This window comes from Neolamprologus multifasciatus, chromosome 19, assembly GCF_963576455.1.
Source record: "Neolamprologus multifasciatus chromosome 19, fNeoMul1.2, whole genome shotgun sequence".
NCBI classification, from domain to species: domain Eukaryota; kingdom Metazoa; phylum Chordata; class Actinopteri; order Cichliformes; family Cichlidae; genus Neolamprologus; species Neolamprologus multifasciatus.
Genome location: NC_140457.1, coordinates 14,568,651 through 14,588,873, shown reverse-complemented (window position 1 = coordinate 14,588,873; position 20,223 = coordinate 14,568,651). Strand labels below are relative to the sequence as shown.

Sequence of the window (20,223 nt, the reverse complement as noted above, 5' to 3'; positions counted from 1 at the left end):
GGTTGTTTCGATCCGAGACTCGCGCTGCCGGGACAACAAATTGAAACTGCTCATGTCTGCCTCTAATTATTTATAGACTGCTTTACATTTTGTGGTCAATCTTCTTTTAAGGATATTGGCTGTGGTGTTTGTAACTGAACATATTGAGTGGTTCCAAAGCCAGTGGGGAGGTTATCAATACCATCTTTGATCTTCCACTGTGTTTGTGTTTCTTCCATTAAATACTCATGTCATACGTCCCCTGATGGTAGAGAGGGACATCTCCAGGAAGATACACATTGGACTTTTTTATTTTCCAATCAATTTGCATTCAAGATTTTGCCATATATATATATATACATATATGTATTTTTTTGTGGCGGTTAACAATCAACCATTCTCCAATTTCACAGCTGCTCCAGACTTGTAACCACTAGGCCCACCATGTCAGCTTGTTTCTCATGTCTGTGTGTGTATGTTTGTGTGTGTATCTGTGTGTGTGTGTCGCCAGGTCTGGTTTGCATTCTAATTCATAAAAAAATCACACATATGTCGGGCATGGAGGGTCAGCAACAAATGGAAGACAAAGAATGCCGAGCAGAGATGAAGAGAAGAGACTGATTATGTACTCACGCTGTTTGTATGTTGCAGTCTGTTTGCGTTTAGATTTGTTTCTCTGTGTGCACGCTCAGCAGTGCCTATGGGCGAATGCTTACAAGTATTAAGATTGCAGGGGGTGATCATCTGACACAGGGAGGTATAAGTAAGGAAGGGAAGAGGTATGAGCTGAACGAAATAGGATTTTTTTTTTCTTGTCTATGCGGTCAGAGTAAATCTCCTTACTCAGGGGTTTTGTGTGCGAGGGGGGCTTTAACATCCCCACTCTCCTTGATGAGACATCTTTCTTGTTTGTTCAAACCATTCATTACGTGGTGGCTGTTGGACGAGCCGTGCCGCTGGCCAGCGTATTTATCACCAGGCTAGAGCGCGCTCTGGCTGACAGTAGGCGATTGATGACCGGGTCTGGGGCTGAGAGGCTGAGGAAGCCTTAATACAATGTAAATGACCCACTCCCATTTCCAATTTAGGCTGCTCCTATCTCCACACTTCCATACAACATCATCTTTAGCCAGCTCTCTACTTGTGTAGGTTTTTGGGCGCATTTGCATACTCGAGGTTTATATAGTATATACTTAAAAGGAAAAATGGATTAAAAAAAAGGATATATATATATATATATATATATATATATATATATATATATATATATATATATATATATATAAACTAGAGCTTGTATCTTGTGCACCCTGTGGCTTCTATTGAAAATGTTTACACAGAGACACACGCAAATGTGCATACACATACACACACACACACACAATACCTTAGCAACTCTGTCTCCGGTAGCCAAGGAAATGTCAACACCTGGCAATCAAAAAATGTATTTCTATGCAAGCATTATCATCTTTCCTTTGTTAATGATTTTAGCATATTAAAAGGGACTAAGTACACAAGTACAAATCAGATTAATCCCCCTCTGCAGCCGGGAGTCATTATTTGTCCAATCTCAGCCTTGTTTGTTATTAATTGTGCACATTCCTCAAACCATTTTTTCATCCCTTCTTTAATTAAAACAGACTACATTTAAACAGGCAGGGCTACCTGAAAGGAGGAATCTCCTTCTCTGCTGATATGACTTCTCATATAAATTATTACAGCGGTAAATGAGAAAATGCTTCTTGAGCAACTGCTATCATTTCAAGTTAAAATTCAATTCAATTAACACGAGCTGGGCATACATTGCCAGCTGTGAAATGTGCTCAATGAGCATATACCCGGAAAGGAACTGAAACAATCAAATTAAAGTTTTGAAGATTTAAGGTATTTTTCTTTTTTTGGGGAGGGGGAGTTATAAACATCACCTCAAAAAGGATTTGTGTGTGTGTGTTTTGATTTGTAGGTGTCAGGTCTATGAATAATTTTCATCTGTCTATTTGCATTTCTGTTTGCACGTGCCTGTGTGCATGCATGCTTTCTGTTTACAGCGGCTGAATGAAACACATAGTGTCTCATTTGTTTCGTTTGCGTGCGCCCCGACTCCTAATCTGGCCCTTAAAGACATCTGTCACCAGCGATCACTGTTGTTTTGTCATGCTTCATAGCAGGCCCAGGGGGAGCAAGGCAGCCCAAGGTCTGCCATTTATATCAGCCAATGTTCTCTAGATTGGACCTGACACAAATAGTATCATTGCAGACCTTGTTGGAGAATTACATTTTCAGGTAAAAATCTTGGCATATCTGTGGAGCACATTTCACAGCATTCTCTTCTTTTAGCATTAGTCTCTTTTCAGCTGCTCTCTATGAAAGAGCCACCACCGGGATACATGTCAGACATTCAAGGAAAGATAAATGTATTCTCCACAAATCTTCACCCACTCAATCTGTTGCTGTGCTGGTATGTTATAAAAGGATTCTCAGACACCACAATATATGGCTTAGGCCTACTGGAAAGTCATGTTTGTCAAAGTGTGTATGGTCATAAGTGTCTTTTCTTTCTGGAGGTGTGCTATATGTTGTTTTTGTGTAGGCAGGGTGGGGATAAAGAATGGGGGTTATCACTGGTGACAGTGTTGACAAACTTGTTTGGCCAGCTCCTACAGGTTTTGCACTAAACTCTGTGTGTGTGTGTGTATGCGTGGGTGTGGACACGTGTATGGTGTGAATGTCTATAATGTGCAAGAGGCGGCATTAGGTGGAGGTCATGAGAAGGTCCAGTCTTAAGTTACACAATGCAACAAACACAGGAACATATTGAATAGATACAATAATAAGCAACAGCCATGAACTTGACTCGAAGCACGTGTTCGTTTTCTAGCGCTTCGCTATACGAGTGCTTACATGCATGGATATTTATGCTAATCTGTATGTCAAAGAGGCTCATGTATGTGTTTGTTTCTCTCTCTCTGCTTGCTCCTGCAGCACCCATACCCTTCTGAAGAGCAGAAGAAGCAGCTAGCCCAAGACACGGGCCTCACCATCTTGCAAGTAAACAACTGGTGAGTCAAGATTTCCGCTTGCCCTATCTCCACCACCAGCATCGCTCTGCCTTTTATTTTCAAAAGCCTTCGCCTCCCTCTCCCCATCAGCCAAGACGGCTAATGCTCCTAAAGTGTGAAAACCGTTTATGTACATCCCTCCCCATCTCGTACAGACACATGCAGAGGTTCACACATAGACATACACACAGACAACCTTTGTAACATTATTATATGTAAGCTACCAGGATGTTCCGGTGTTATCTGTAAAGTGTTCCGCGGCTAAGTCAGTGGTCTTTGTGGTTTGATGCACATGTATTCACTGGGATATATTTAAGGGAGACAGGCGCTGATCATAAGCTACCCCTACAGCCCCCACACCCACCCCACCCCTTCATCCAAAACCATACCTACCACCGCCACTGGTGCCCCCACAAAAGGCAAAACTGCCTTTCCACCCCCTCCCCATTTTACACCAGCTATATGGTGGATTAAGGTTTTGGTGGCCTGGCCAGCAGGGCCTTTGTAGATGGCTTAGCACATAACTGGGGGTGGTGGATTAAATAAAATGATCACAGAAGCAAAGAAATGATACAGGAATTACTTATCAAAATACTAGCCCAGGTTTTATCTGCAGCTTAATTTTGTTCAGTACATTCTCAGGGTGATGTTCAGATTAATTGAACTGACAGCTTCCTTTCAAAATTCCGGGAAGGTATTTGCACGGATTTCAGGTCTTACACAAACTTAATTATATGGAACCCCATTTTATCATTCTAATTCCATGTAGCGGGGGTTCTATTTACAAATGACAAGTCTGTGCCTTTTATTCACAGCTTTCCTTAATATATTTATCAAAGCGGGTTCATTTACAAAGTGCTCTATCTGTTGGGTACAGGCAGGCTGACATTAACGAAGCTTTTAGGTTTATCAGACTCGCAGCCTGACAAGCCACCCGAGGGTCAATTGATTTTTTGGTTCTGTGATTCATTTTTTTCTCATTTTTCCTGGATCACAATGAGAAACATGCCTGGAGAATTAGCCTGGTTTGTCAGCCTTATCTATCAGCCCCCTCCCTCGTGCTCCCCCCCACTATCTGACATACTCTGTCTCCTTCGTTTCTCTCTCTCTCGCTCACTCCCTCTCTCTTTCTCTCCCCTTCTTTCTCACCCTTTGCTTTATTCCCTTCTAGCCAGGGGAAGTCAAGCTACTTAAATTGGCCACAGGAACCGGTGTTATCAGACTTTAATGCACCCTACAGTGTGGATAGCATTTCAATTACACTAGTAACCAAAGATTAGCCCCCGCTTGCCTGTTTCATGCCTCGTGCCACCGTTTCGGGACGCCATGCACCTTACCTACAGGAGCAGAAAATTGAGTTGCCTTGCCTGTGTCATGGTGATTAATGCAGAAATACTCTGCTAACCTGGGAGGAGAGAGAAATAGACAGAGACATAGACAGAGATAGATCTGAGACGAGTCCCTGCCTTCTCATTGGCCATGAAATTCAAGCCATCCATTTGGTCTGAAAGCATCTTGCACTGTGTAACATCCTTGAGCATACGCACACAGATGCATAATCACAGATGATCACAGAGCTGTATTAACTTTACACCAGGCCTCTTATAAAATACATACCAGTTACTGAAGAGGCTTGGAGTCCATTAGTGTATCCGGTGCATCCCGGCTGATGTCAGGAGGCCTGGGTGACTCTGCCACGTTACTGGCTATGTTACAGTAAGGGAAAGGTGAGAAGAGGGTGCAGAAGTTTTCCACTTTTTACTATCTAGGCTAGGTAGCGAGTTATAGTTAAATGTCTGACCTTTTTGTTTTTCCCTTTGATATTTGGTCCAGTGGCTGCTCAGATCATTCACCCCAGATATGACAGAACTTAGCCATATGAAATTCCTGTTTCAAAAAAAACCCCTCAAATTCCTGGCTGGTCCCTTGCATTGTTCTGTTATTCCCTTTGATGCGTGGTTACTGCCATGTTACTGACCAGAGAGAGGGAGAGAGAGAGAGATAGCGACAGACAGGGGGGGAAAGAAGCAAAGGATGATTGGGGGGAATAGGGAGGGGATGGCCGCCGTCTTCGGTTTCCAGAGCTCTCCCTCGGGGAAAGGATGTGCTGAATCAGGGCTTTGTCCGCCGGCACAATCGCAGCCCAGCGAGGGCACAACGGTGCACTGTGTGATAGTCAATAGACAGTGCATCTCACTCTCTCCCCTTTTGCCCCATCAAACCTCCCAGCACCATCCCCTCCAAATGACACCTAGCTTTACATTTACCTGGAGCTCACCTGTGCAGGTAGAAAGCAAAACTCAACTGGTTTAAACCCTTTTGTCTCAGCGCCACACTCTGATACTCCGGCGGAGTCTAACTCTAGAATATATAATTAGAAAACAGCCTCACCTGTTTGTAGCCCACACGCCATCAGCTGTTTGATGTTAATAAGGGCAAAGGAAAGGGTTAAAGTCCACAATCTCATTGCGCTGGTGTTGAGCTTATGAGAGGAAAGACTTGATTATCCTGTTAATAGTTTCCCCTGCGTTCAAAGGTGTGTTTGTATGTGCATTATTACTAATGGGAACTTCAGAGATGTGTATGAGTATACAGTGTGTCAGGACACCATTAGTTGACCATTAGATAGTGTGGGGTTTTGTTTGCCCTGCTTACATTTGAGACAGCAGGCGTCATGCTAAGAGAACGTGGGAGTGGTCTGATATGTAATTGCATTTGTTTAAGATTGCAGGAAAAGGTGAGGGCCATGTCACACATGGCATTCTGGGATAGCGAAGTAGGTGAAATGGCAGACAGGTGTTCATAAGCTAAAGAAGCATTTAGAGTTTACAGTGTCTGGCGGCAGATTTGCCTTCCTCAGCAGCTCCCAGTGTCCTGCTATCATTCTGAACTAAATGGAGCCTGACCGAATCCTTTCATGTCTCAGCATCACACCCAGCACGATGTGCCCTCGCTCTCTGCCATAAACACACACACACGGACTATCCTGCCGTTATTTACCACAGCAGCAACGGGTACGCGCGCGCTCACACAGGCGGCATGTAACTACACACACAGGGTTATTACATGGGCCTGAGAGATGACGCCGATGACAGATGACTGAAAGAAATGGCATCTAAAAAAAGGAAGGAAATCGGCCCGTCATTATTCCCTCATCTCGCAGGCAGCCAGTTGGTCATTTCCATGGCTGAGTGAGGGGGGGTTGGGTTGCAGTCGGGTGGGGGTGGGGGTGGGGGTGCAGAACAAATCAGAGAGCGAATATGTCATTTGTTGGCATCGATGATAACTGACTGCTGTGCCACTGGACCACTAATAACAATAAAGAGGGCACTAAGCCACACTCTATTTTTACTTGTCTGCCTCCTCTCTACAGCCCAGGGGGGACTACATGCACAGACACACAAACACGCACACAGTGAGGAGAGGCTCCAATTAGCGGCAGAAAGGAATACAATGAGTGAGTTATTAAGACACAGAGGCGGATCGCAGCCAACCTTTGCCCCCTGTCGGAGCACAGGTCACATGATAAGGGAAGGATATCCGCCAGACAACGGCGCCAAGCAGCCTGTGCCCACTGAGGAGATGAAATAGGCTCAATCTCTGTGGCAGTTCAGTGTGGAGTGTGGTGCACTGATTGTTTTCTCTTTTTTTTTTGACCTTGAACAGTCGCCAACATATAACTGTACGTGTACTGTATTAGCAATAATATGTTTAATTACTCTGTTTTAAGAACAGAAGGAAGGCGACCAATGTCATTCATATGTCGAGTAACTGAGCAGGCAGGTGCACTGGGGAAATAAGCTAAACAGGACTGAAACAGGATCTTGAAAGAATGCCACAAATAAAATAAAAAATACATTAAATAAATAAGCAAATAAAAAATCAAAAGTCATTACAATCATATGCCTTTTGAACTTTAGCCTATGTATATAGAATCCCGATTATGACCCCCGATTGCGCTCTGCTGTGGCACAGCATGCAGATAAACTGAATTTAGATGGCTCTAAACTGACTGATCTGTAGCTCTCTTCACAGCAGGTTCCCCATTCCCATTCAGATCAACTCATCCTGGATCACCTCTAGATTTTACAGACTTTAAATCACTCGGCAGCGATACAAAGTGGCTGCACTGAAGGTTCATGTGCAAAATGTTAACATTTGTTTGTGGTGTCTGAAAACACGAAAGAGAAAAAGCAAAAGCAAATTTGTTCCTCCACTTAGAAAGCATTTTCCATCCTCCTTTCTCGGGCCAAAGAGACACTTAGCAACACCGCCTTTTACGATTTTATACGATTTTATGATTCTCTGGTTTGGCAGCGACGCCCATTATGAAATGCAAAATAATAACTAATATTTTCCAAATGTAACATAAAGTTATGAAACTGGCCTAGCCGCCTGTTTTTCCACATTCTTTATAAGTATTTACGTCTCATGAATCTCACACAGAGGCTTTTGAGGTCCCCCCAACCCCCACCCCGTACTCTGCTCACTGCCCACTCCCTACTTTTCTATCTCTTCTTTTCTACAACATTGGTGGGCTAGTTGACTGAAGTTGCTGGTTATCTGTCTAACTTTGACCCAGATGGAAATGTCATGCCTTTTTTTGGCTGCAACCAGGGACTCCCAGCAGTGGCCATCTCATGCCCCTGGCTTTCTAAATATACAGCCAGAGTGTGGAGAGGTTGTGGCTGCGCGTGTGTGTGTCTCTCTCTCTCTGGTGTATCTGTGTGTGCAAGCATGAGTGTATATGTGTGTCTAACTAAAAAGAGAGACTATCGGGGTGCTGCCAACACAGGCATCATGATCCCTCTCATTTAGGGACCGCTAATTGGCAGTTAATTAGCAGAATTGACTCTGTTGTTGGATCCCAAGTGCCATCCCCCCCACCAACACCCTCTACCCGCTAAGTTCATTTGATCTGGCTGCTTTCTTGATGCTGTAATAATAATAATCCTGTTTCATCTGTTTTGGAGGAAGAAACACATTTAGAAAAACATATTCTCACCATTGGCAAGATTAGAACCGAACGGGCTCTTTTTTCGTAGCAGGTTTCATTTTCTTTTTCATTTTGTTCAGCGGTTGTTACAGATCCAAATATCTGTTAACTGCACAATCTAGACACATGCTTTACTCACAGTTTAAGCCATGGGAGTCTTAAACAGCTGACACTAATGTGTGCCACCGTGCTCTCACAGTATATGTGAGTACATTAGCCCTGCTGAAATTCTCACTGTGATTAACAGGGCTCACTAACATTTTTATCAGGCACTGGGGGCACGCTTACTCGTAGCATGGTATGGACACCCAACGAGGCTATGGAGCAACCCAGTGCCCACCTCTGTATGAGTTATGGAAAACAGGTGGTACTTTAACAAAAACTGGCAATGTCGGCTGATCGTGCACAAAAACGAATGCCTTTTTTAACTTGTTGCAAGCTCAAGATTCTCCAAAGCGCAGACGGCATGCAAGAAGAACGAAGCCAGACCAGGCAAGATAGAGCAGCAAAGAACTAAAAGAGGCATTACAGAGAAAGCATTAGAGAGAGATGGGAGGAGGGAGGTCTTTGTACTTCTCTGCTCCTTTTGGCTCTTTTATTCCTCAACGGCTTGGTTTTTATTGGTGGGTCGTTTAATAACAAGGGCTCTGCTTTTGAAATGAAGTCGAGCTGCGTTTGCGTGGGCAGGCCCCCTTTTTTTATTTTAAGATGGTAATTTCTGTACTAGGGGTGAGAACTGGGGAGAGATCGAGAGAAAAAGAGAGAAAGAGCGAGGAAGAGAATCCACTAGAGAGAGAGAAAGAGGGTGAGAGTGTGGGAGAGGGAGAATTCAAGGAGAAAACAAGGCAGGAAAGTAGGTTAATTTATTTCATTTGTAAGAAGAGAAAGAACTTAAAAAGAAAAAAAGGGTTGATGATAGTGAGAAAGAAAGTGTAGGATGCTGTTTTCATGAACAAGCAGCTTAATGCACACGGGCAGCCACAGTAAGCCTGCTAGAATCTCCCTGCGCCTGAGGCCATCTGTGAGCAGAATAGCAATTTTATTACTTTGTCATTAAACCAATTTCACAGCAGTATTGTTTGTTAATGAGCAGCCGCAAACGAGCGAAGATGTCACGTACTAGAATAGCAGCAAGATTTGTGACCCCAGCACTCCTCTATCTCATTCTCCCAACCTCTACCTCATTCTTATTCTTCTTCTCTTTCTGCCATCATCTTCTTTCTTTGCATCCTTACTGTCATCCTTTCTCTCTCTCTCTTTCTGCCATCCTCCCATCCTGCTTATCCCTCCCTTTCTCCCCCCTGTTATAGAGATCCCTGGCTCATAAAAGGGGGAAACTGCTGAAAGATAAAATGCAGTTTCTATACAGTCGAGTCTCTGTTTATGAGCTTCCATTTGCCTTTAGAGCTCATTGGGACGAATAGTTTCTCCACAGGCTTTCAGGGTGTGCTGCTGGAAAGCCTGGCATATTGGCCTGTTATTTAGCTCTAAAGCCTGACATGGGTGCCAACATCAAGTGCCAACAGAGGGGACTAAGCATTTGAATAGGTGCATAAGTCCCTTGGATTGTATGCTGGATGATGTCATGCAATAATTGTGATTTTTCAAAGTTGCTCAGAGCGCAAGGCTCGATCCCTGATTTTTATTGTGTTGTGCATCTTTTTTTAAAAATCGAACTTAAATTTTGGCAGTTATGTTGAATAGTCTGGTTTCACAAAGAAAGTCATGCACTTCAGCTGTTGCGATGCTATATGTGTTTTTATGGCTAGTCGCTCTGTTTATGTTTTTACTTGGGAGGTCATCTGGCGCAGATTCTTGGTCTTTTTGTGGCTTATGACTGAGAGCGAACCAATGACACACAGGGAGAGAGACAGACAGAGGGAGAGAGAGAATTAAACTGAGGCCCCAGAGGATCAGACAACCTGACAGAGTAGATTTGGAATAATTAGTTTTATCTGCTGAGGGAGATAGCCAGCGGAGCTGTGTGTTAGCCACAGGGTGCTGCTATGTGTGCCTTGGTGGTGATGTGAATTAGGAGAATGGATGTTATGTATGTGTTTTTGTGCATTGGTGTGTGTGTTCAAAAGCAGGGGTGGGGTGTAGAGGACTAAAAGGGATAAAGGTGACCAGGTGTAACAGAATGGCCTTGAGGGTATATGTGTGTGTGTATGTGTGTGTTTGTGTGTGTTGGAGCCAGAGAGGACAGGAGCTCCTTCTTTGGCTGAGCTCTTTAAACTCCCTGAACCTTACCAAGGTATTTTCTCTCTGTCCAGGCATGCTCATTCTCTCACTCTTTCTGTTACTCTCTGTTTTCCTTTACCTCCTCCTTACACAATTTGCAATTCCCTCTGTCCTTGTGTTTGGGTGCACGGTAACACGATGTAAATAGGCATGTTCGTCTGTCTTTGCTTTGTTTCTGAGGTGCCATATTCAAAATAAGCTCCAATTACCACCCACTCCGTCCTTTAAGACGTGATGAAAGTAAATGTGGTCGGGACAGAAAACGGGAGAGAGTTGTAATCACATTGTTAGCAACACTGCAGTGTAATATTCTTACCTGTTGTGCGCTTGTGTATTTTCTGAAGCTGTGATTCATGGCCCTGTGCCCTCTGTGGCTTTGAGGTGTAGGCCAATAAGCCCATCACGGGAGACCCTATAAATCAATATAGTCCTTTGTTGGTTTAAGCCATGCTCTGCCCCAGTTCAGGCCTGTTATGGATGAGATATCAGTAGACCTGGTGCCAAGCAGAAAAGGGAAGGGAGAGCAGGAGGGGGAGAGAGGGAGGGCCTCTTCACAAAAACAATCCAATCTTAATTGGAGTGTGGCCCAAACTCCTGCACATATCAAACCTGCTAATTTGCAATTTGGGAGAGGTGAGAAATAAACAGAGTAGCATGCTGCCACGTTCTCTGCAAGCAAACAGATACAGACACACTTTGATGAAGTTATCAGAGGTAGCTTGAGGAATTAGCCAAGATTATCCAACACCATAACATGCATAGCAAGATACAGAGATATAGAGGAAGCGCTGGCAAAAGGAAAGGGAAAGAACAATGAAGAGTATATTACCCTAATCTTGGGTTTCTCTATTCCCACCCTTATGAATATTTATTCCTCCCATTACTGGTGATGATGTTTCAATTGGGACTCTCTGTGAGCACGTGAGGTGGAATGGGGTGTCAGTCTGGTAGTAGAGGGTGTCAAGCACCCAAGATATGCCTGCTTTATCATCCTCTTGTTATATTGTATGAGATACATTCTTTATAATGTATTTGGATTGTTGAAATCTAAAGAACACGGATGGCTGAGAATTGAGTTTTCTGTATTTTGGGGCTTTTACTAGATGTGTCATATAAAAACATCCCACATGACAGTTCAGAGGCTTAAGTTTAAGGACCTTTAAGGATCTTCTGCAGTGTAGGCTTAATTTAATGTGGCTTTGTTGTATTTGTTTAAGGCTGTCACATATGAAGGAGGCCAGTCAAAGCTTTTACACAGTTGGTGGTAGAGCTGATCTGAGAGGCAGAGGGCTCGCTTCAGGCCACCAAGCACATCAGAGTCCCTGTGGTCTGCTCCACAGTGTCACTGCTGCTTCTGCCAGCAGTCCCTTCCACAAACAACAGCTATTTATATCACTAGCCTGCTGCTGGACTTTTTAGCCCTAAACTCTGCTTCTGACTGTGCCGGCGCATGTGTGTTTGTGTGCCTGTGAGTTCACTCGTGTGTATTTCAAAGCGATTATGTGCAATTGAAACTCTGATTAATTATTCAATAGGGAAGTGAGAGGCAAGCTGACAACATTTAACCGGTGACTCTCTCGCGGTCACTAATATGTGCTAGACGCAAACTCGCTCGCTCAGACAACATCATGGAAACGTGCTCGATGGAAACACTCAGTCACACGCCAGAGACCCAGTGATGAGAAGATGATGACATCCCAGAGGGAGGGAGAATCCCTTCCCAAACATACGCACACAGACTGAATCCTGTACTCTGCAGTAGTCTGGTTCTGAAAGACTCTCAAGTGCAGCGGCACCTAAAGCCAGGCATTAGAGAATCTCACTGGTCGATCCACTAGGTTTAGGTGTCCCTTTTTAATTGCTCAAACTGCAGTGCATTTTCACTGCCCTAAATTCACGGTTAGTAGCACACCAGCATGAGGAGAAAAAACTTCAAGAGCAGGGGGAGAATATGAATGTATACATATGTTTGGGAACGGAGTGGTAAGATGAGGGCACCTTTTATTTTTAATGCCTTCTAATACATTTTTATATTCAGGAGTGCAAGCTGTCTGCAAATGTGAGAATACATGTACATGCATGCTCACATGCGTGCATCCAATTATGTGTGTGTGTATGTTTGTGTGTGTGTGAGAGAGAGAGAGAATGTAACTGTTGCTCTTGGCAGGCCCCCTCTCTTCTTCTCTTTGAGCTGAACCCATTACAGTCTTATAAAAGAGGGAGAGGAGAGAGGTTTGATATGAAGCAAAGGAAATAGATTGGCCTTATTTCCTGTCTGGCTGCCGCAGAGGAGACACTTGTGTTGCCTAGACGATGCAGGCAATTGACACTCAATTTTGTTTGAAATATCACGCCTCTATCATGTCATTATCAGCTTCTCATGGTAATCCACAAAGCCGCACTGTTTGATATCTGACAATAAGGGGGAGTCACAGAGTCACGGAATCTCTCACTCGATTACCAGGCAGAGAGAGAAAACGGGGTTGAGAATGAAAGGGAGCAGAAAACGAGAGAGCGGGGAGACAAAAGACGGGGTGAAAAAAGAAGAGATGGAAAGATAATTCAGGGGAGAGAAGCGAGAAAAGCCACAGATTTTCTATGTTGGCACTAAGAAGTGGAAGGAAACTGAGATTATACCTGCCCACTTCGCAAAGACATGAAAAGGAGTCCAACAGGTCTGGCATAGTGGAGGGGGAAAAAAAGAGAAGCGAATGTGGGCAATAGGGGTGGCACTCTTCACAACTGTGAAATTGGGGTGATCTTGTAAGCACACCCACTCATCTCAGGAGAGCTGATGGGTAGGCTGGGGTAATGATAGTACTGCAGTCAGTTTCTCTATTCCCCCCGCCTGGCTGTGTGTGTGTGTGTGTGTGTGTGTGTGTGTGTGTGTGTGTGTGTGTGTGTGTGTGTGTGTGTGTGTGTGTGTGTGTGTGTGAGAGAGAGAGAGAGAGAGAGAGAGAGAGAGAGAGGCAGCCTGCCAGTATGTGCTCTGTGTATCTGTTCTATTTCTTGCTGGTCCTTCATGAAAGCAGGAAAACCTCACCCATCCAAAAGGTGAGAAGCTGGCTTATGAGGAATGAGCATTACCTTCCAGCGCTGACGGCCTCTGTCACGCACTATGTACTGGAGCCTTTGACGAGGGCTAATATTGACCTAAGAATGTTGGTTGTTTTCAGGCGCTCTTCAAACAAGAAAAAATGCAGCTGTTGGTCCCTCGGCTCCTGTGCAGGCAGAAAATACCTTTTGTACACCTGTGCACATTAATAAGGTGTTGTCTTAAGGTGGGTGTGGGAGTGGGGAGGGGGGGGGGTCTTGCTAACAAGAGATCTGTGGGATCAACTCCTTTCGTATTACCCCCGTCGAGTGGCAATCAGTTTAAAAAAAAGGAGGAAGTTAATGAAGGAAATATTATACATGAAGGAAAATGTTAAGAGACTGTCGATAGAAAAATGCAGATGAGATGATTTGGTCCTTCTTTCTAACTTCAGAAAACTGGTAGTGCTAGGGCAAGTTAGTAACGCTGGGTTGCTACAATAAGGTCTCTTTCATACAGGTGTGTTGACGCCTGGGGCGGGCTTGGCCTCAGTCCCTTCCATTCACCCTGGCTGATTTGAACAATAACTATCGTATCTTTTAAAAGAGAAGGGAGGGTGAAGCGTCAAGAAGTAGATGCCTAAGAGCTCTTTTGGGGCCAAGAAAAACCCCCGCTGCCGTTGTCAGAGCTTGTTGATGTTGTAGGGAGGAATTTTTTTTCCGTTTTTGCCCCCACCCCCATAACCCCCACATTTTTTTTTCCCACTTCTGCGCTGGATTTGGTGTTTTGTGCCGTAGGACAGAGTGTGGTGAGGAGACAGAGGAACAAAGTGCTGCTGTGTGGAGCAGCAGCTGCTGCTTGCCGGATCAAAGGGGCAACAAGCGTGGTCTTCCTGGCCCAACGCTGCTCTGGAGGTGTTTGACGGACAGTCAGCAGCTGGTGCCGTACAGCCCGCCCTGTAGGGGTCAGGCTGCTGGACTGCAAGGCCCAGAGGTGACATACCGTCACTGGACAGGGGGAAGAGGGGAGAAGGTGTTAGATGGGAGGGTAAATAGAGGGAGAGATGTCTATGTTTGTTTCTTTTGTTGTGTGTGTTGCTTTGGTGTTTTAGTTTAGAGCGAGACTTTTGGGATTATTGTTTCATATTTCTATCAGATATTTACCCTTTTGTGATGAGTGAGTCAGTTCCCACTTATTCTTCATAATGCATGGATGACGGCTGCCTGGTTTTAAGGCTAAACAATTACTTTCCTAGCGTTGCGCTCCACACTGCAGTATTCCACGTCTTTGGTGCTGACAGAGAATCAGAGTGAGAAAAGAGAGACAGAGAGCAAGCATGCCGCAGTGCTATTGATTTATTTTAATTAGCTCCTCGTTAAATCTTGTCAGTTTGCAACACAAATATATAATTCTTTGTCTGATTTTCCACTGGAGTCTTAATGACTCGTACTCAGCGGGTTTCAGAGAGAAATGACTTCTGCCGCTAGACTGACAGAGCAATGCAAATGTTAGTCATATAGGACTGAGGGGGGGATGCCACAAATGGGCAATGAGTGGAGTAATAAAAAGGGAAAGAAAAACAGGTCAGTGAAAGTCCATGGAGGAGAGGTGAAACAGTCCCCCTTTCAGAGGCAGACAAAAGAGTGTGTGTGGGGGGGTGAGGTGGCGTGGGAGGTGGGAATATGGAGGCACAGTGGATGTGAGAAAGAGAGCGAGAGAGAGGGGAAGAGATAGACAGAGGTAAAACTATGTAAACACAGTGGCTGCCCTAAACGCGGGCCCTCACCGACGTTTCTAAAAAAATGATCCTGTCTTGCTCTGCTTCACATCTGCACTAAATCAAACACAGGGGTGAGGTAATGTTCGCCCGGCACATGTCTCTCGACTCCTGTTTTAACTTAAAGAAGCGAAGAAGGTATAGAAAAGGGAAACTCTGTCGCCGATGAGCTTGAGAAAGCTTCCCCATTCCTACCTCCTTGTCACTTATCTCTATCCTAGAGGAGTGAAAAGCTCCTTTGTGATAGTTTATGATAAATCCACAGATACTGTAGGTTCAGTCTGGTGGCAAGCCATGTATAAACTGTTACAGGGGCCTGCCTGGACCATGTGAGCTGATTAAATCACCGTTGTTGACACTACAGTGGATCAGTGTTAGAAGTTCAGTAGCCTTGGACTACCCTGTGTCTGACTGGACCATAATTAGTGTTTGCTTATACTAAACACACTCTCTTCATGGGGTTAATTTGCATGCACTTCCTGGTCAAAGGACATCCAGTTTCCACTCCTGTCTCTCTGCCTTTCTTTTTGGTGGAAGAGCATCAAACTAAAGCCTTCCTCCTTTGATTCTAGTGAGTTGTGACTCAATCGCTGGGGGTTTGGAATCTTTATTTCTGTCTGAAGCGGAAGTATGGAAGCAATGAGCTTTAATAGGAACCAGAGGACAGTCATGTTTGCAAGCAGTGATCATGGATTGAGTTCAGTATGTTCTTGTACAGATTGTGTTGCATCTAATCTTCCTACAAAGCCAGACGAATAGGGGCCCAGGAATCGGAAACTTGCCCCCCTCTCACTTGGTATATGAGCTTCCAAAATGGGCATGAGTAGGTCAGCCATGAAGGCAATAAACTGTCAACGATTTTTGTGACACTGTTTAAATGCTTTGCACACTGTACAGCGCTATGTTTGGAGTAGTCCTGTGCTTATTTTTTGGATAAGGCACATTCAGTTTTCTGCATTTCATTCTCGTGTCTCACTCTGTCTTGTTCTTTCTTTCTTTCTTTCTTTCTTTCTTTCTTTCTTTCTTTCTTTCTTTCTTTCTTTCTTTCTTTCTTTCATCACAAACTCGTCAAACAAGTGACCCAACTCCTGATTGGCTAGGTTTCCTGTGATCTCCACCGCAATTGGCTAACTAAGCGTTGAGACTCTCTGTTTCGCCTCTCTGTTTCGCCTCTCTCTGTCTCGTCTCCCTCCCTCTCGCTCTCCGTCTCTTGGCTGTGCTCCAGGGTAGGGTGGTTTGGCATGACAATTTCTCAGCGAAGGAATGCTGACAACAGGAGCGAGTTACCAGGTGTGGCTGCAAGTCAGTTAACTAGAAACAAGGCCTTTCTGACAGACTGAGATGAGGAAGTAAGAAAAAAATTTAAGACAACGCTAAGTGAGACAGACTGGTTTGCTGTGATTACATCTGCAAACCTCCAGTAACCTTTAATACTATTATGCTTGTGATGCAGTTGGCTTGCTGCATTAAAGGGGAGCGTTGTAAAATTGAAGGGCTCTACTTAAAAAATAAAGTCTCGTGGTATGCTTTAAGATTATGTAAGTTCACTAGCACATCTATATCTCTTCTTCTGTGCCTGACCAGATCTTAATCTCAGTCCCCCCCCACACTCACGTAACTGCAGGCTATAGCAAAACACAGCATGCTAGCCTGTCTCCATCATTCATATCTGCCCACTATGTTCAACTCCTAACAGCCGTAGTAAGTTTAGCTTCTTATATCATCAGGAAGATGGGTACCAGGTCTTCCTGTGGAGATGCATTATTGTATCTGCACACAAGCTTGTGCTTTTCAAGTGCGTCTTTCACGCCATCTCAGTGAATAAAAGTGCTTCTGTGAGCCAGCTGGCAGTAGTATGTGAAGAATGTGCTGACATGCATTATACACACATATTGACTGACATGTGCATACATATTAACATGCAAGCTCTAAAGTGTACTTAGCACTGTGAGTGCAGTTTTTGAAACGCAGCTTGAAAATGTGTTTAAGGCCTATTGGCTGGACAAAACCAGTTGCTAATATTAAACAGCAGTGGGCCACAGCCCCCAACAGCCCACTTTTTCCTGGGGTATTGTACACATTCTGAGCTGTATCCCAATGAATGACCTCCACACGACCCCCTAACCTTGCCTTTAATTATTTGTTTGAAGACAGCACGGAGTTCCCATGCTGAGAGGTGCTCTGTGTACTCCGTGTGCATGTGTGCGTGTGTGCGTGTCGGTGTTTCTGTGCTCTAACACTGAGCAGAGGCAGGCCATAATAAGCTAGACCACCAGATGTAGATAATAAAACATGGGCTTTGGGTTGGAGGTTTTTTAGCTAGTGTCCCCTGTGAGCCTCCTGTGTTCTGGTTAGCCTATGGACACACTGGCGGTGGTTGTGGTTATGTCCATGGTGTTGATGTGTAGATTTACAGCACGCACACACACACACACATATGTTTTAGCAAGTGGCTTAGGAATTCTAAATCCCTGTGGTCAACCTCTGTATCTCTCTCAGGACTTTGGGTCCTCTGATCCATCCATCTGACTGTCCATCTGAGTTGACTGGCCCTCATCTCTGGAGGATTCCTGGTTGTGTTGTTCTAAGCACACTCCATTAGCAGCTCACGGGTGGAGGGAAAACAGTGTTATCGGGCCCAGCTCTGATAATCTCAATTGACTTTACTCAGACTGATAAAAGGTGCTCTAAGGCCACAAGAGGCACCCCCACCCCCACTCCCCACCCCCCAACTCTTTTTGGTGCACATCGTCGCCTGCTGGTTACTGTGGCAACTTGTTTAGCGTGCAAAAATAGTCTTTGTGAATCTTTATCGTGACAGTTAGCCAACAGGGAACACTGACAAGAAGCAGGTCCATTTGGGAAAATATCTGAAAATCCACATTTTTCCATACCCCAAGAGCTGTTTGGATACTAAAAATTAGTAAACACTGGCAGCTAAATGCTTCCCGGCATGCTTACATTTATATATTTTCTGTAAGAAGATGGAAAAACACAAATATAAACAGCTATTTTTCCATCTGAAAATGACACTTTGATCCTACTGAGTACTCTCCAGTGCACAGAGTATTTCCTCTGCAGTCACTAGAAACCGTATGGTTGAATTTAGCACCTGGGATGAACATTCTTAATATTATGTGTTTATGGCTGTGACCCAGAATACGTTAGGTAAGAATGCACATGGTTGTGATTTTGAGCCTGTTGGTGCATCCACAAAGGGAGAAAGCAGGACATATATTTTGGCAAGCCTTACACTCTGTACCTAAAGAGGGGAGTGTGATACGAGGAATGTCTTACTGTTTACTTGCTCAGCTGGTTTCGATGCTAGAACCGTCTTTCTCCCTGAAGCACCTCAGGCATTTCTTAGAGCATAGCTATCGCGCAATGTTTTGTCCCCTTTGTTCAAAAATACTTCAGAGTTAATAAAAGTTCATTTTTATTCCTCCCTTAAATTGCAAATCATGCGTTACAATCGTATAATTTCCAATACAGCTCTCTCCTTCACTCCATTCCACTCCACCTCTCATCTTCCTCTTTCATTCTCCCTTATTCTCATGTGGGTTTGTTTCATCTTTTTTCTCTCAGGGGCCTGCAGTACCCCATGCGTACCTGCACTCTGGATGCCCCCTGGCAAATGAGCACTGCGTCTTTCTTTTCCCAACTGTGCATTTTGTACATTTAACCATGTCACTTTGAGCCGGGCAGATTACAGGCGTTTAAGTTCATTGGAGAAGGTAAGGGCAGGTATCAGGGCTTCATGGGGGATTAGGAACCCAAATTGGTTCCAGCTCTCCCTTCCTTCTAATGACCAGTTCTTTAGCCGTATTGACGGTGCCTTGGCCCGTATGTTAGGAGAGGGCAGTAAAGCCTTTTTTTTTCTTCCCTCCACTGTGTTTTTTGGAACTAGCAAAAGACTCCATGCTGGACAGCTCCAACGTGATTTGAAACCCCACTTTAATATCAACCACATGGGGGTACCCCTAGAGCTAGGTCCATGCTATGTTTTCAGGTTTATTAAAGTGAATGAGAGAAAGTCGGAATGGAAAGAGGTGGCAACAGAGGTAAAAAGAAAGATATAAAGGTGGAGTACTTCCTTGGCCTTAGTGGGCAGATTGTGTTTGACACAACCCAAGGCATCCCATTCCAAGTTAAAAAGGTTGCCCCTGGCTGGCAGTCACCTCCAGATGACCTCCGGCTCTACACTGGAAAAGCCACAGGAGCAAGACTGGCTGGGGAGGCTTTGTGGAGGTGCACTTACTCGCTGCTGTGGTGGTGATAAAACTTCAGACAGCCTAATTGATGGGCTCACTGACATAACAATACCTTGTGAAAGCACGGCGTGGCCCATGCCTGGTCCTCATTTCTGGACAGCTGGAAGGGGAGCAGAACCCCCTACAATGAAGCCAGAGTTGGGGGTCCCACAGAGGGGGAGAGAAGAGATGGGGGTGCAATGAAAGGAACCATTTATGTCCTGCATTTTGAACTTAAAGTTCATTTAGTATCCCCACAAAAAATAACATTTTGGTGCAATAACTGTAGAAGATGCAGTATATTACATATAGAGTTGGTGAGCGTTGGGTAGAACTATAGCAGTAGTGACAGAAAAAAGAAAGAGAGACAGAGAGAAGAATGGATGTGCCATGTTGAGGGTTCTTCTGTGCCCAAGTTGCACTTAATACTTGAGGAATGTCTCCCTGGTGCCCATAGCAACCAAACGTAATCAAAAGCTTTATTAAAAGAGGGGGGAATAGATCATAAGGAACATTAAAAGTATCCCTCACTGGGTTCCCAAGTCAGCAGACAATTGCCCTTTTGTTTGTTGCTGTTGTGTCGTGAGCGCCTCTCTCAAGGACTCGGTGGCTAATGTTGCCATTAAGTCATGCAAAACTGTTTTGTCTTTGTGGAGGCTCGTGATGAATCTTTCTGTGTGTGAATGCGGCGTGATTTAACGTTTGCTTTTCTCTTCTCTGTGTTTATTTTTTCCTCTGCCAGGTTTATCAATGCCAGGAGAAGAATAGTACAACCCATGATCGACCAGTCAAATCGAGCAGGTAAAAAAAAAAGAAAAGGAAAAGACAAACAAAAATTTCAAAATGAAAAAACCCAAACAGACAATCCAGCTAATCTACAGTAGAGT

The 20,223-nt window shown here is 44.4% G+C and overlaps 1 protein-coding gene across 6 annotated transcripts in view; it reads left to right on the top strand.

The window, feature by feature from the left end:
* Positions 1–20,223, top strand: part of meis2a (Meis homeobox 2a) — a 78,364-nt gene that overhangs the window by 50,842 nt on the left and 7,299 nt on the right. For all 6 annotated transcript variants that reach the window (XM_085143434.1, XM_085143435.1, XM_085143433.1 and 3 more), the window contains exons 10-11: positions 2,962–3,038; positions 20,079–20,137. In XM_085143434.1, the coding sequence (XP_084999560.1) occupies positions 2,962–3,038; positions 20,079–20,137 (136 nt within the window). The remainder of the gene's footprint in view (positions 1–2,961; positions 3,039–20,078; positions 20,138–20,223) is intronic.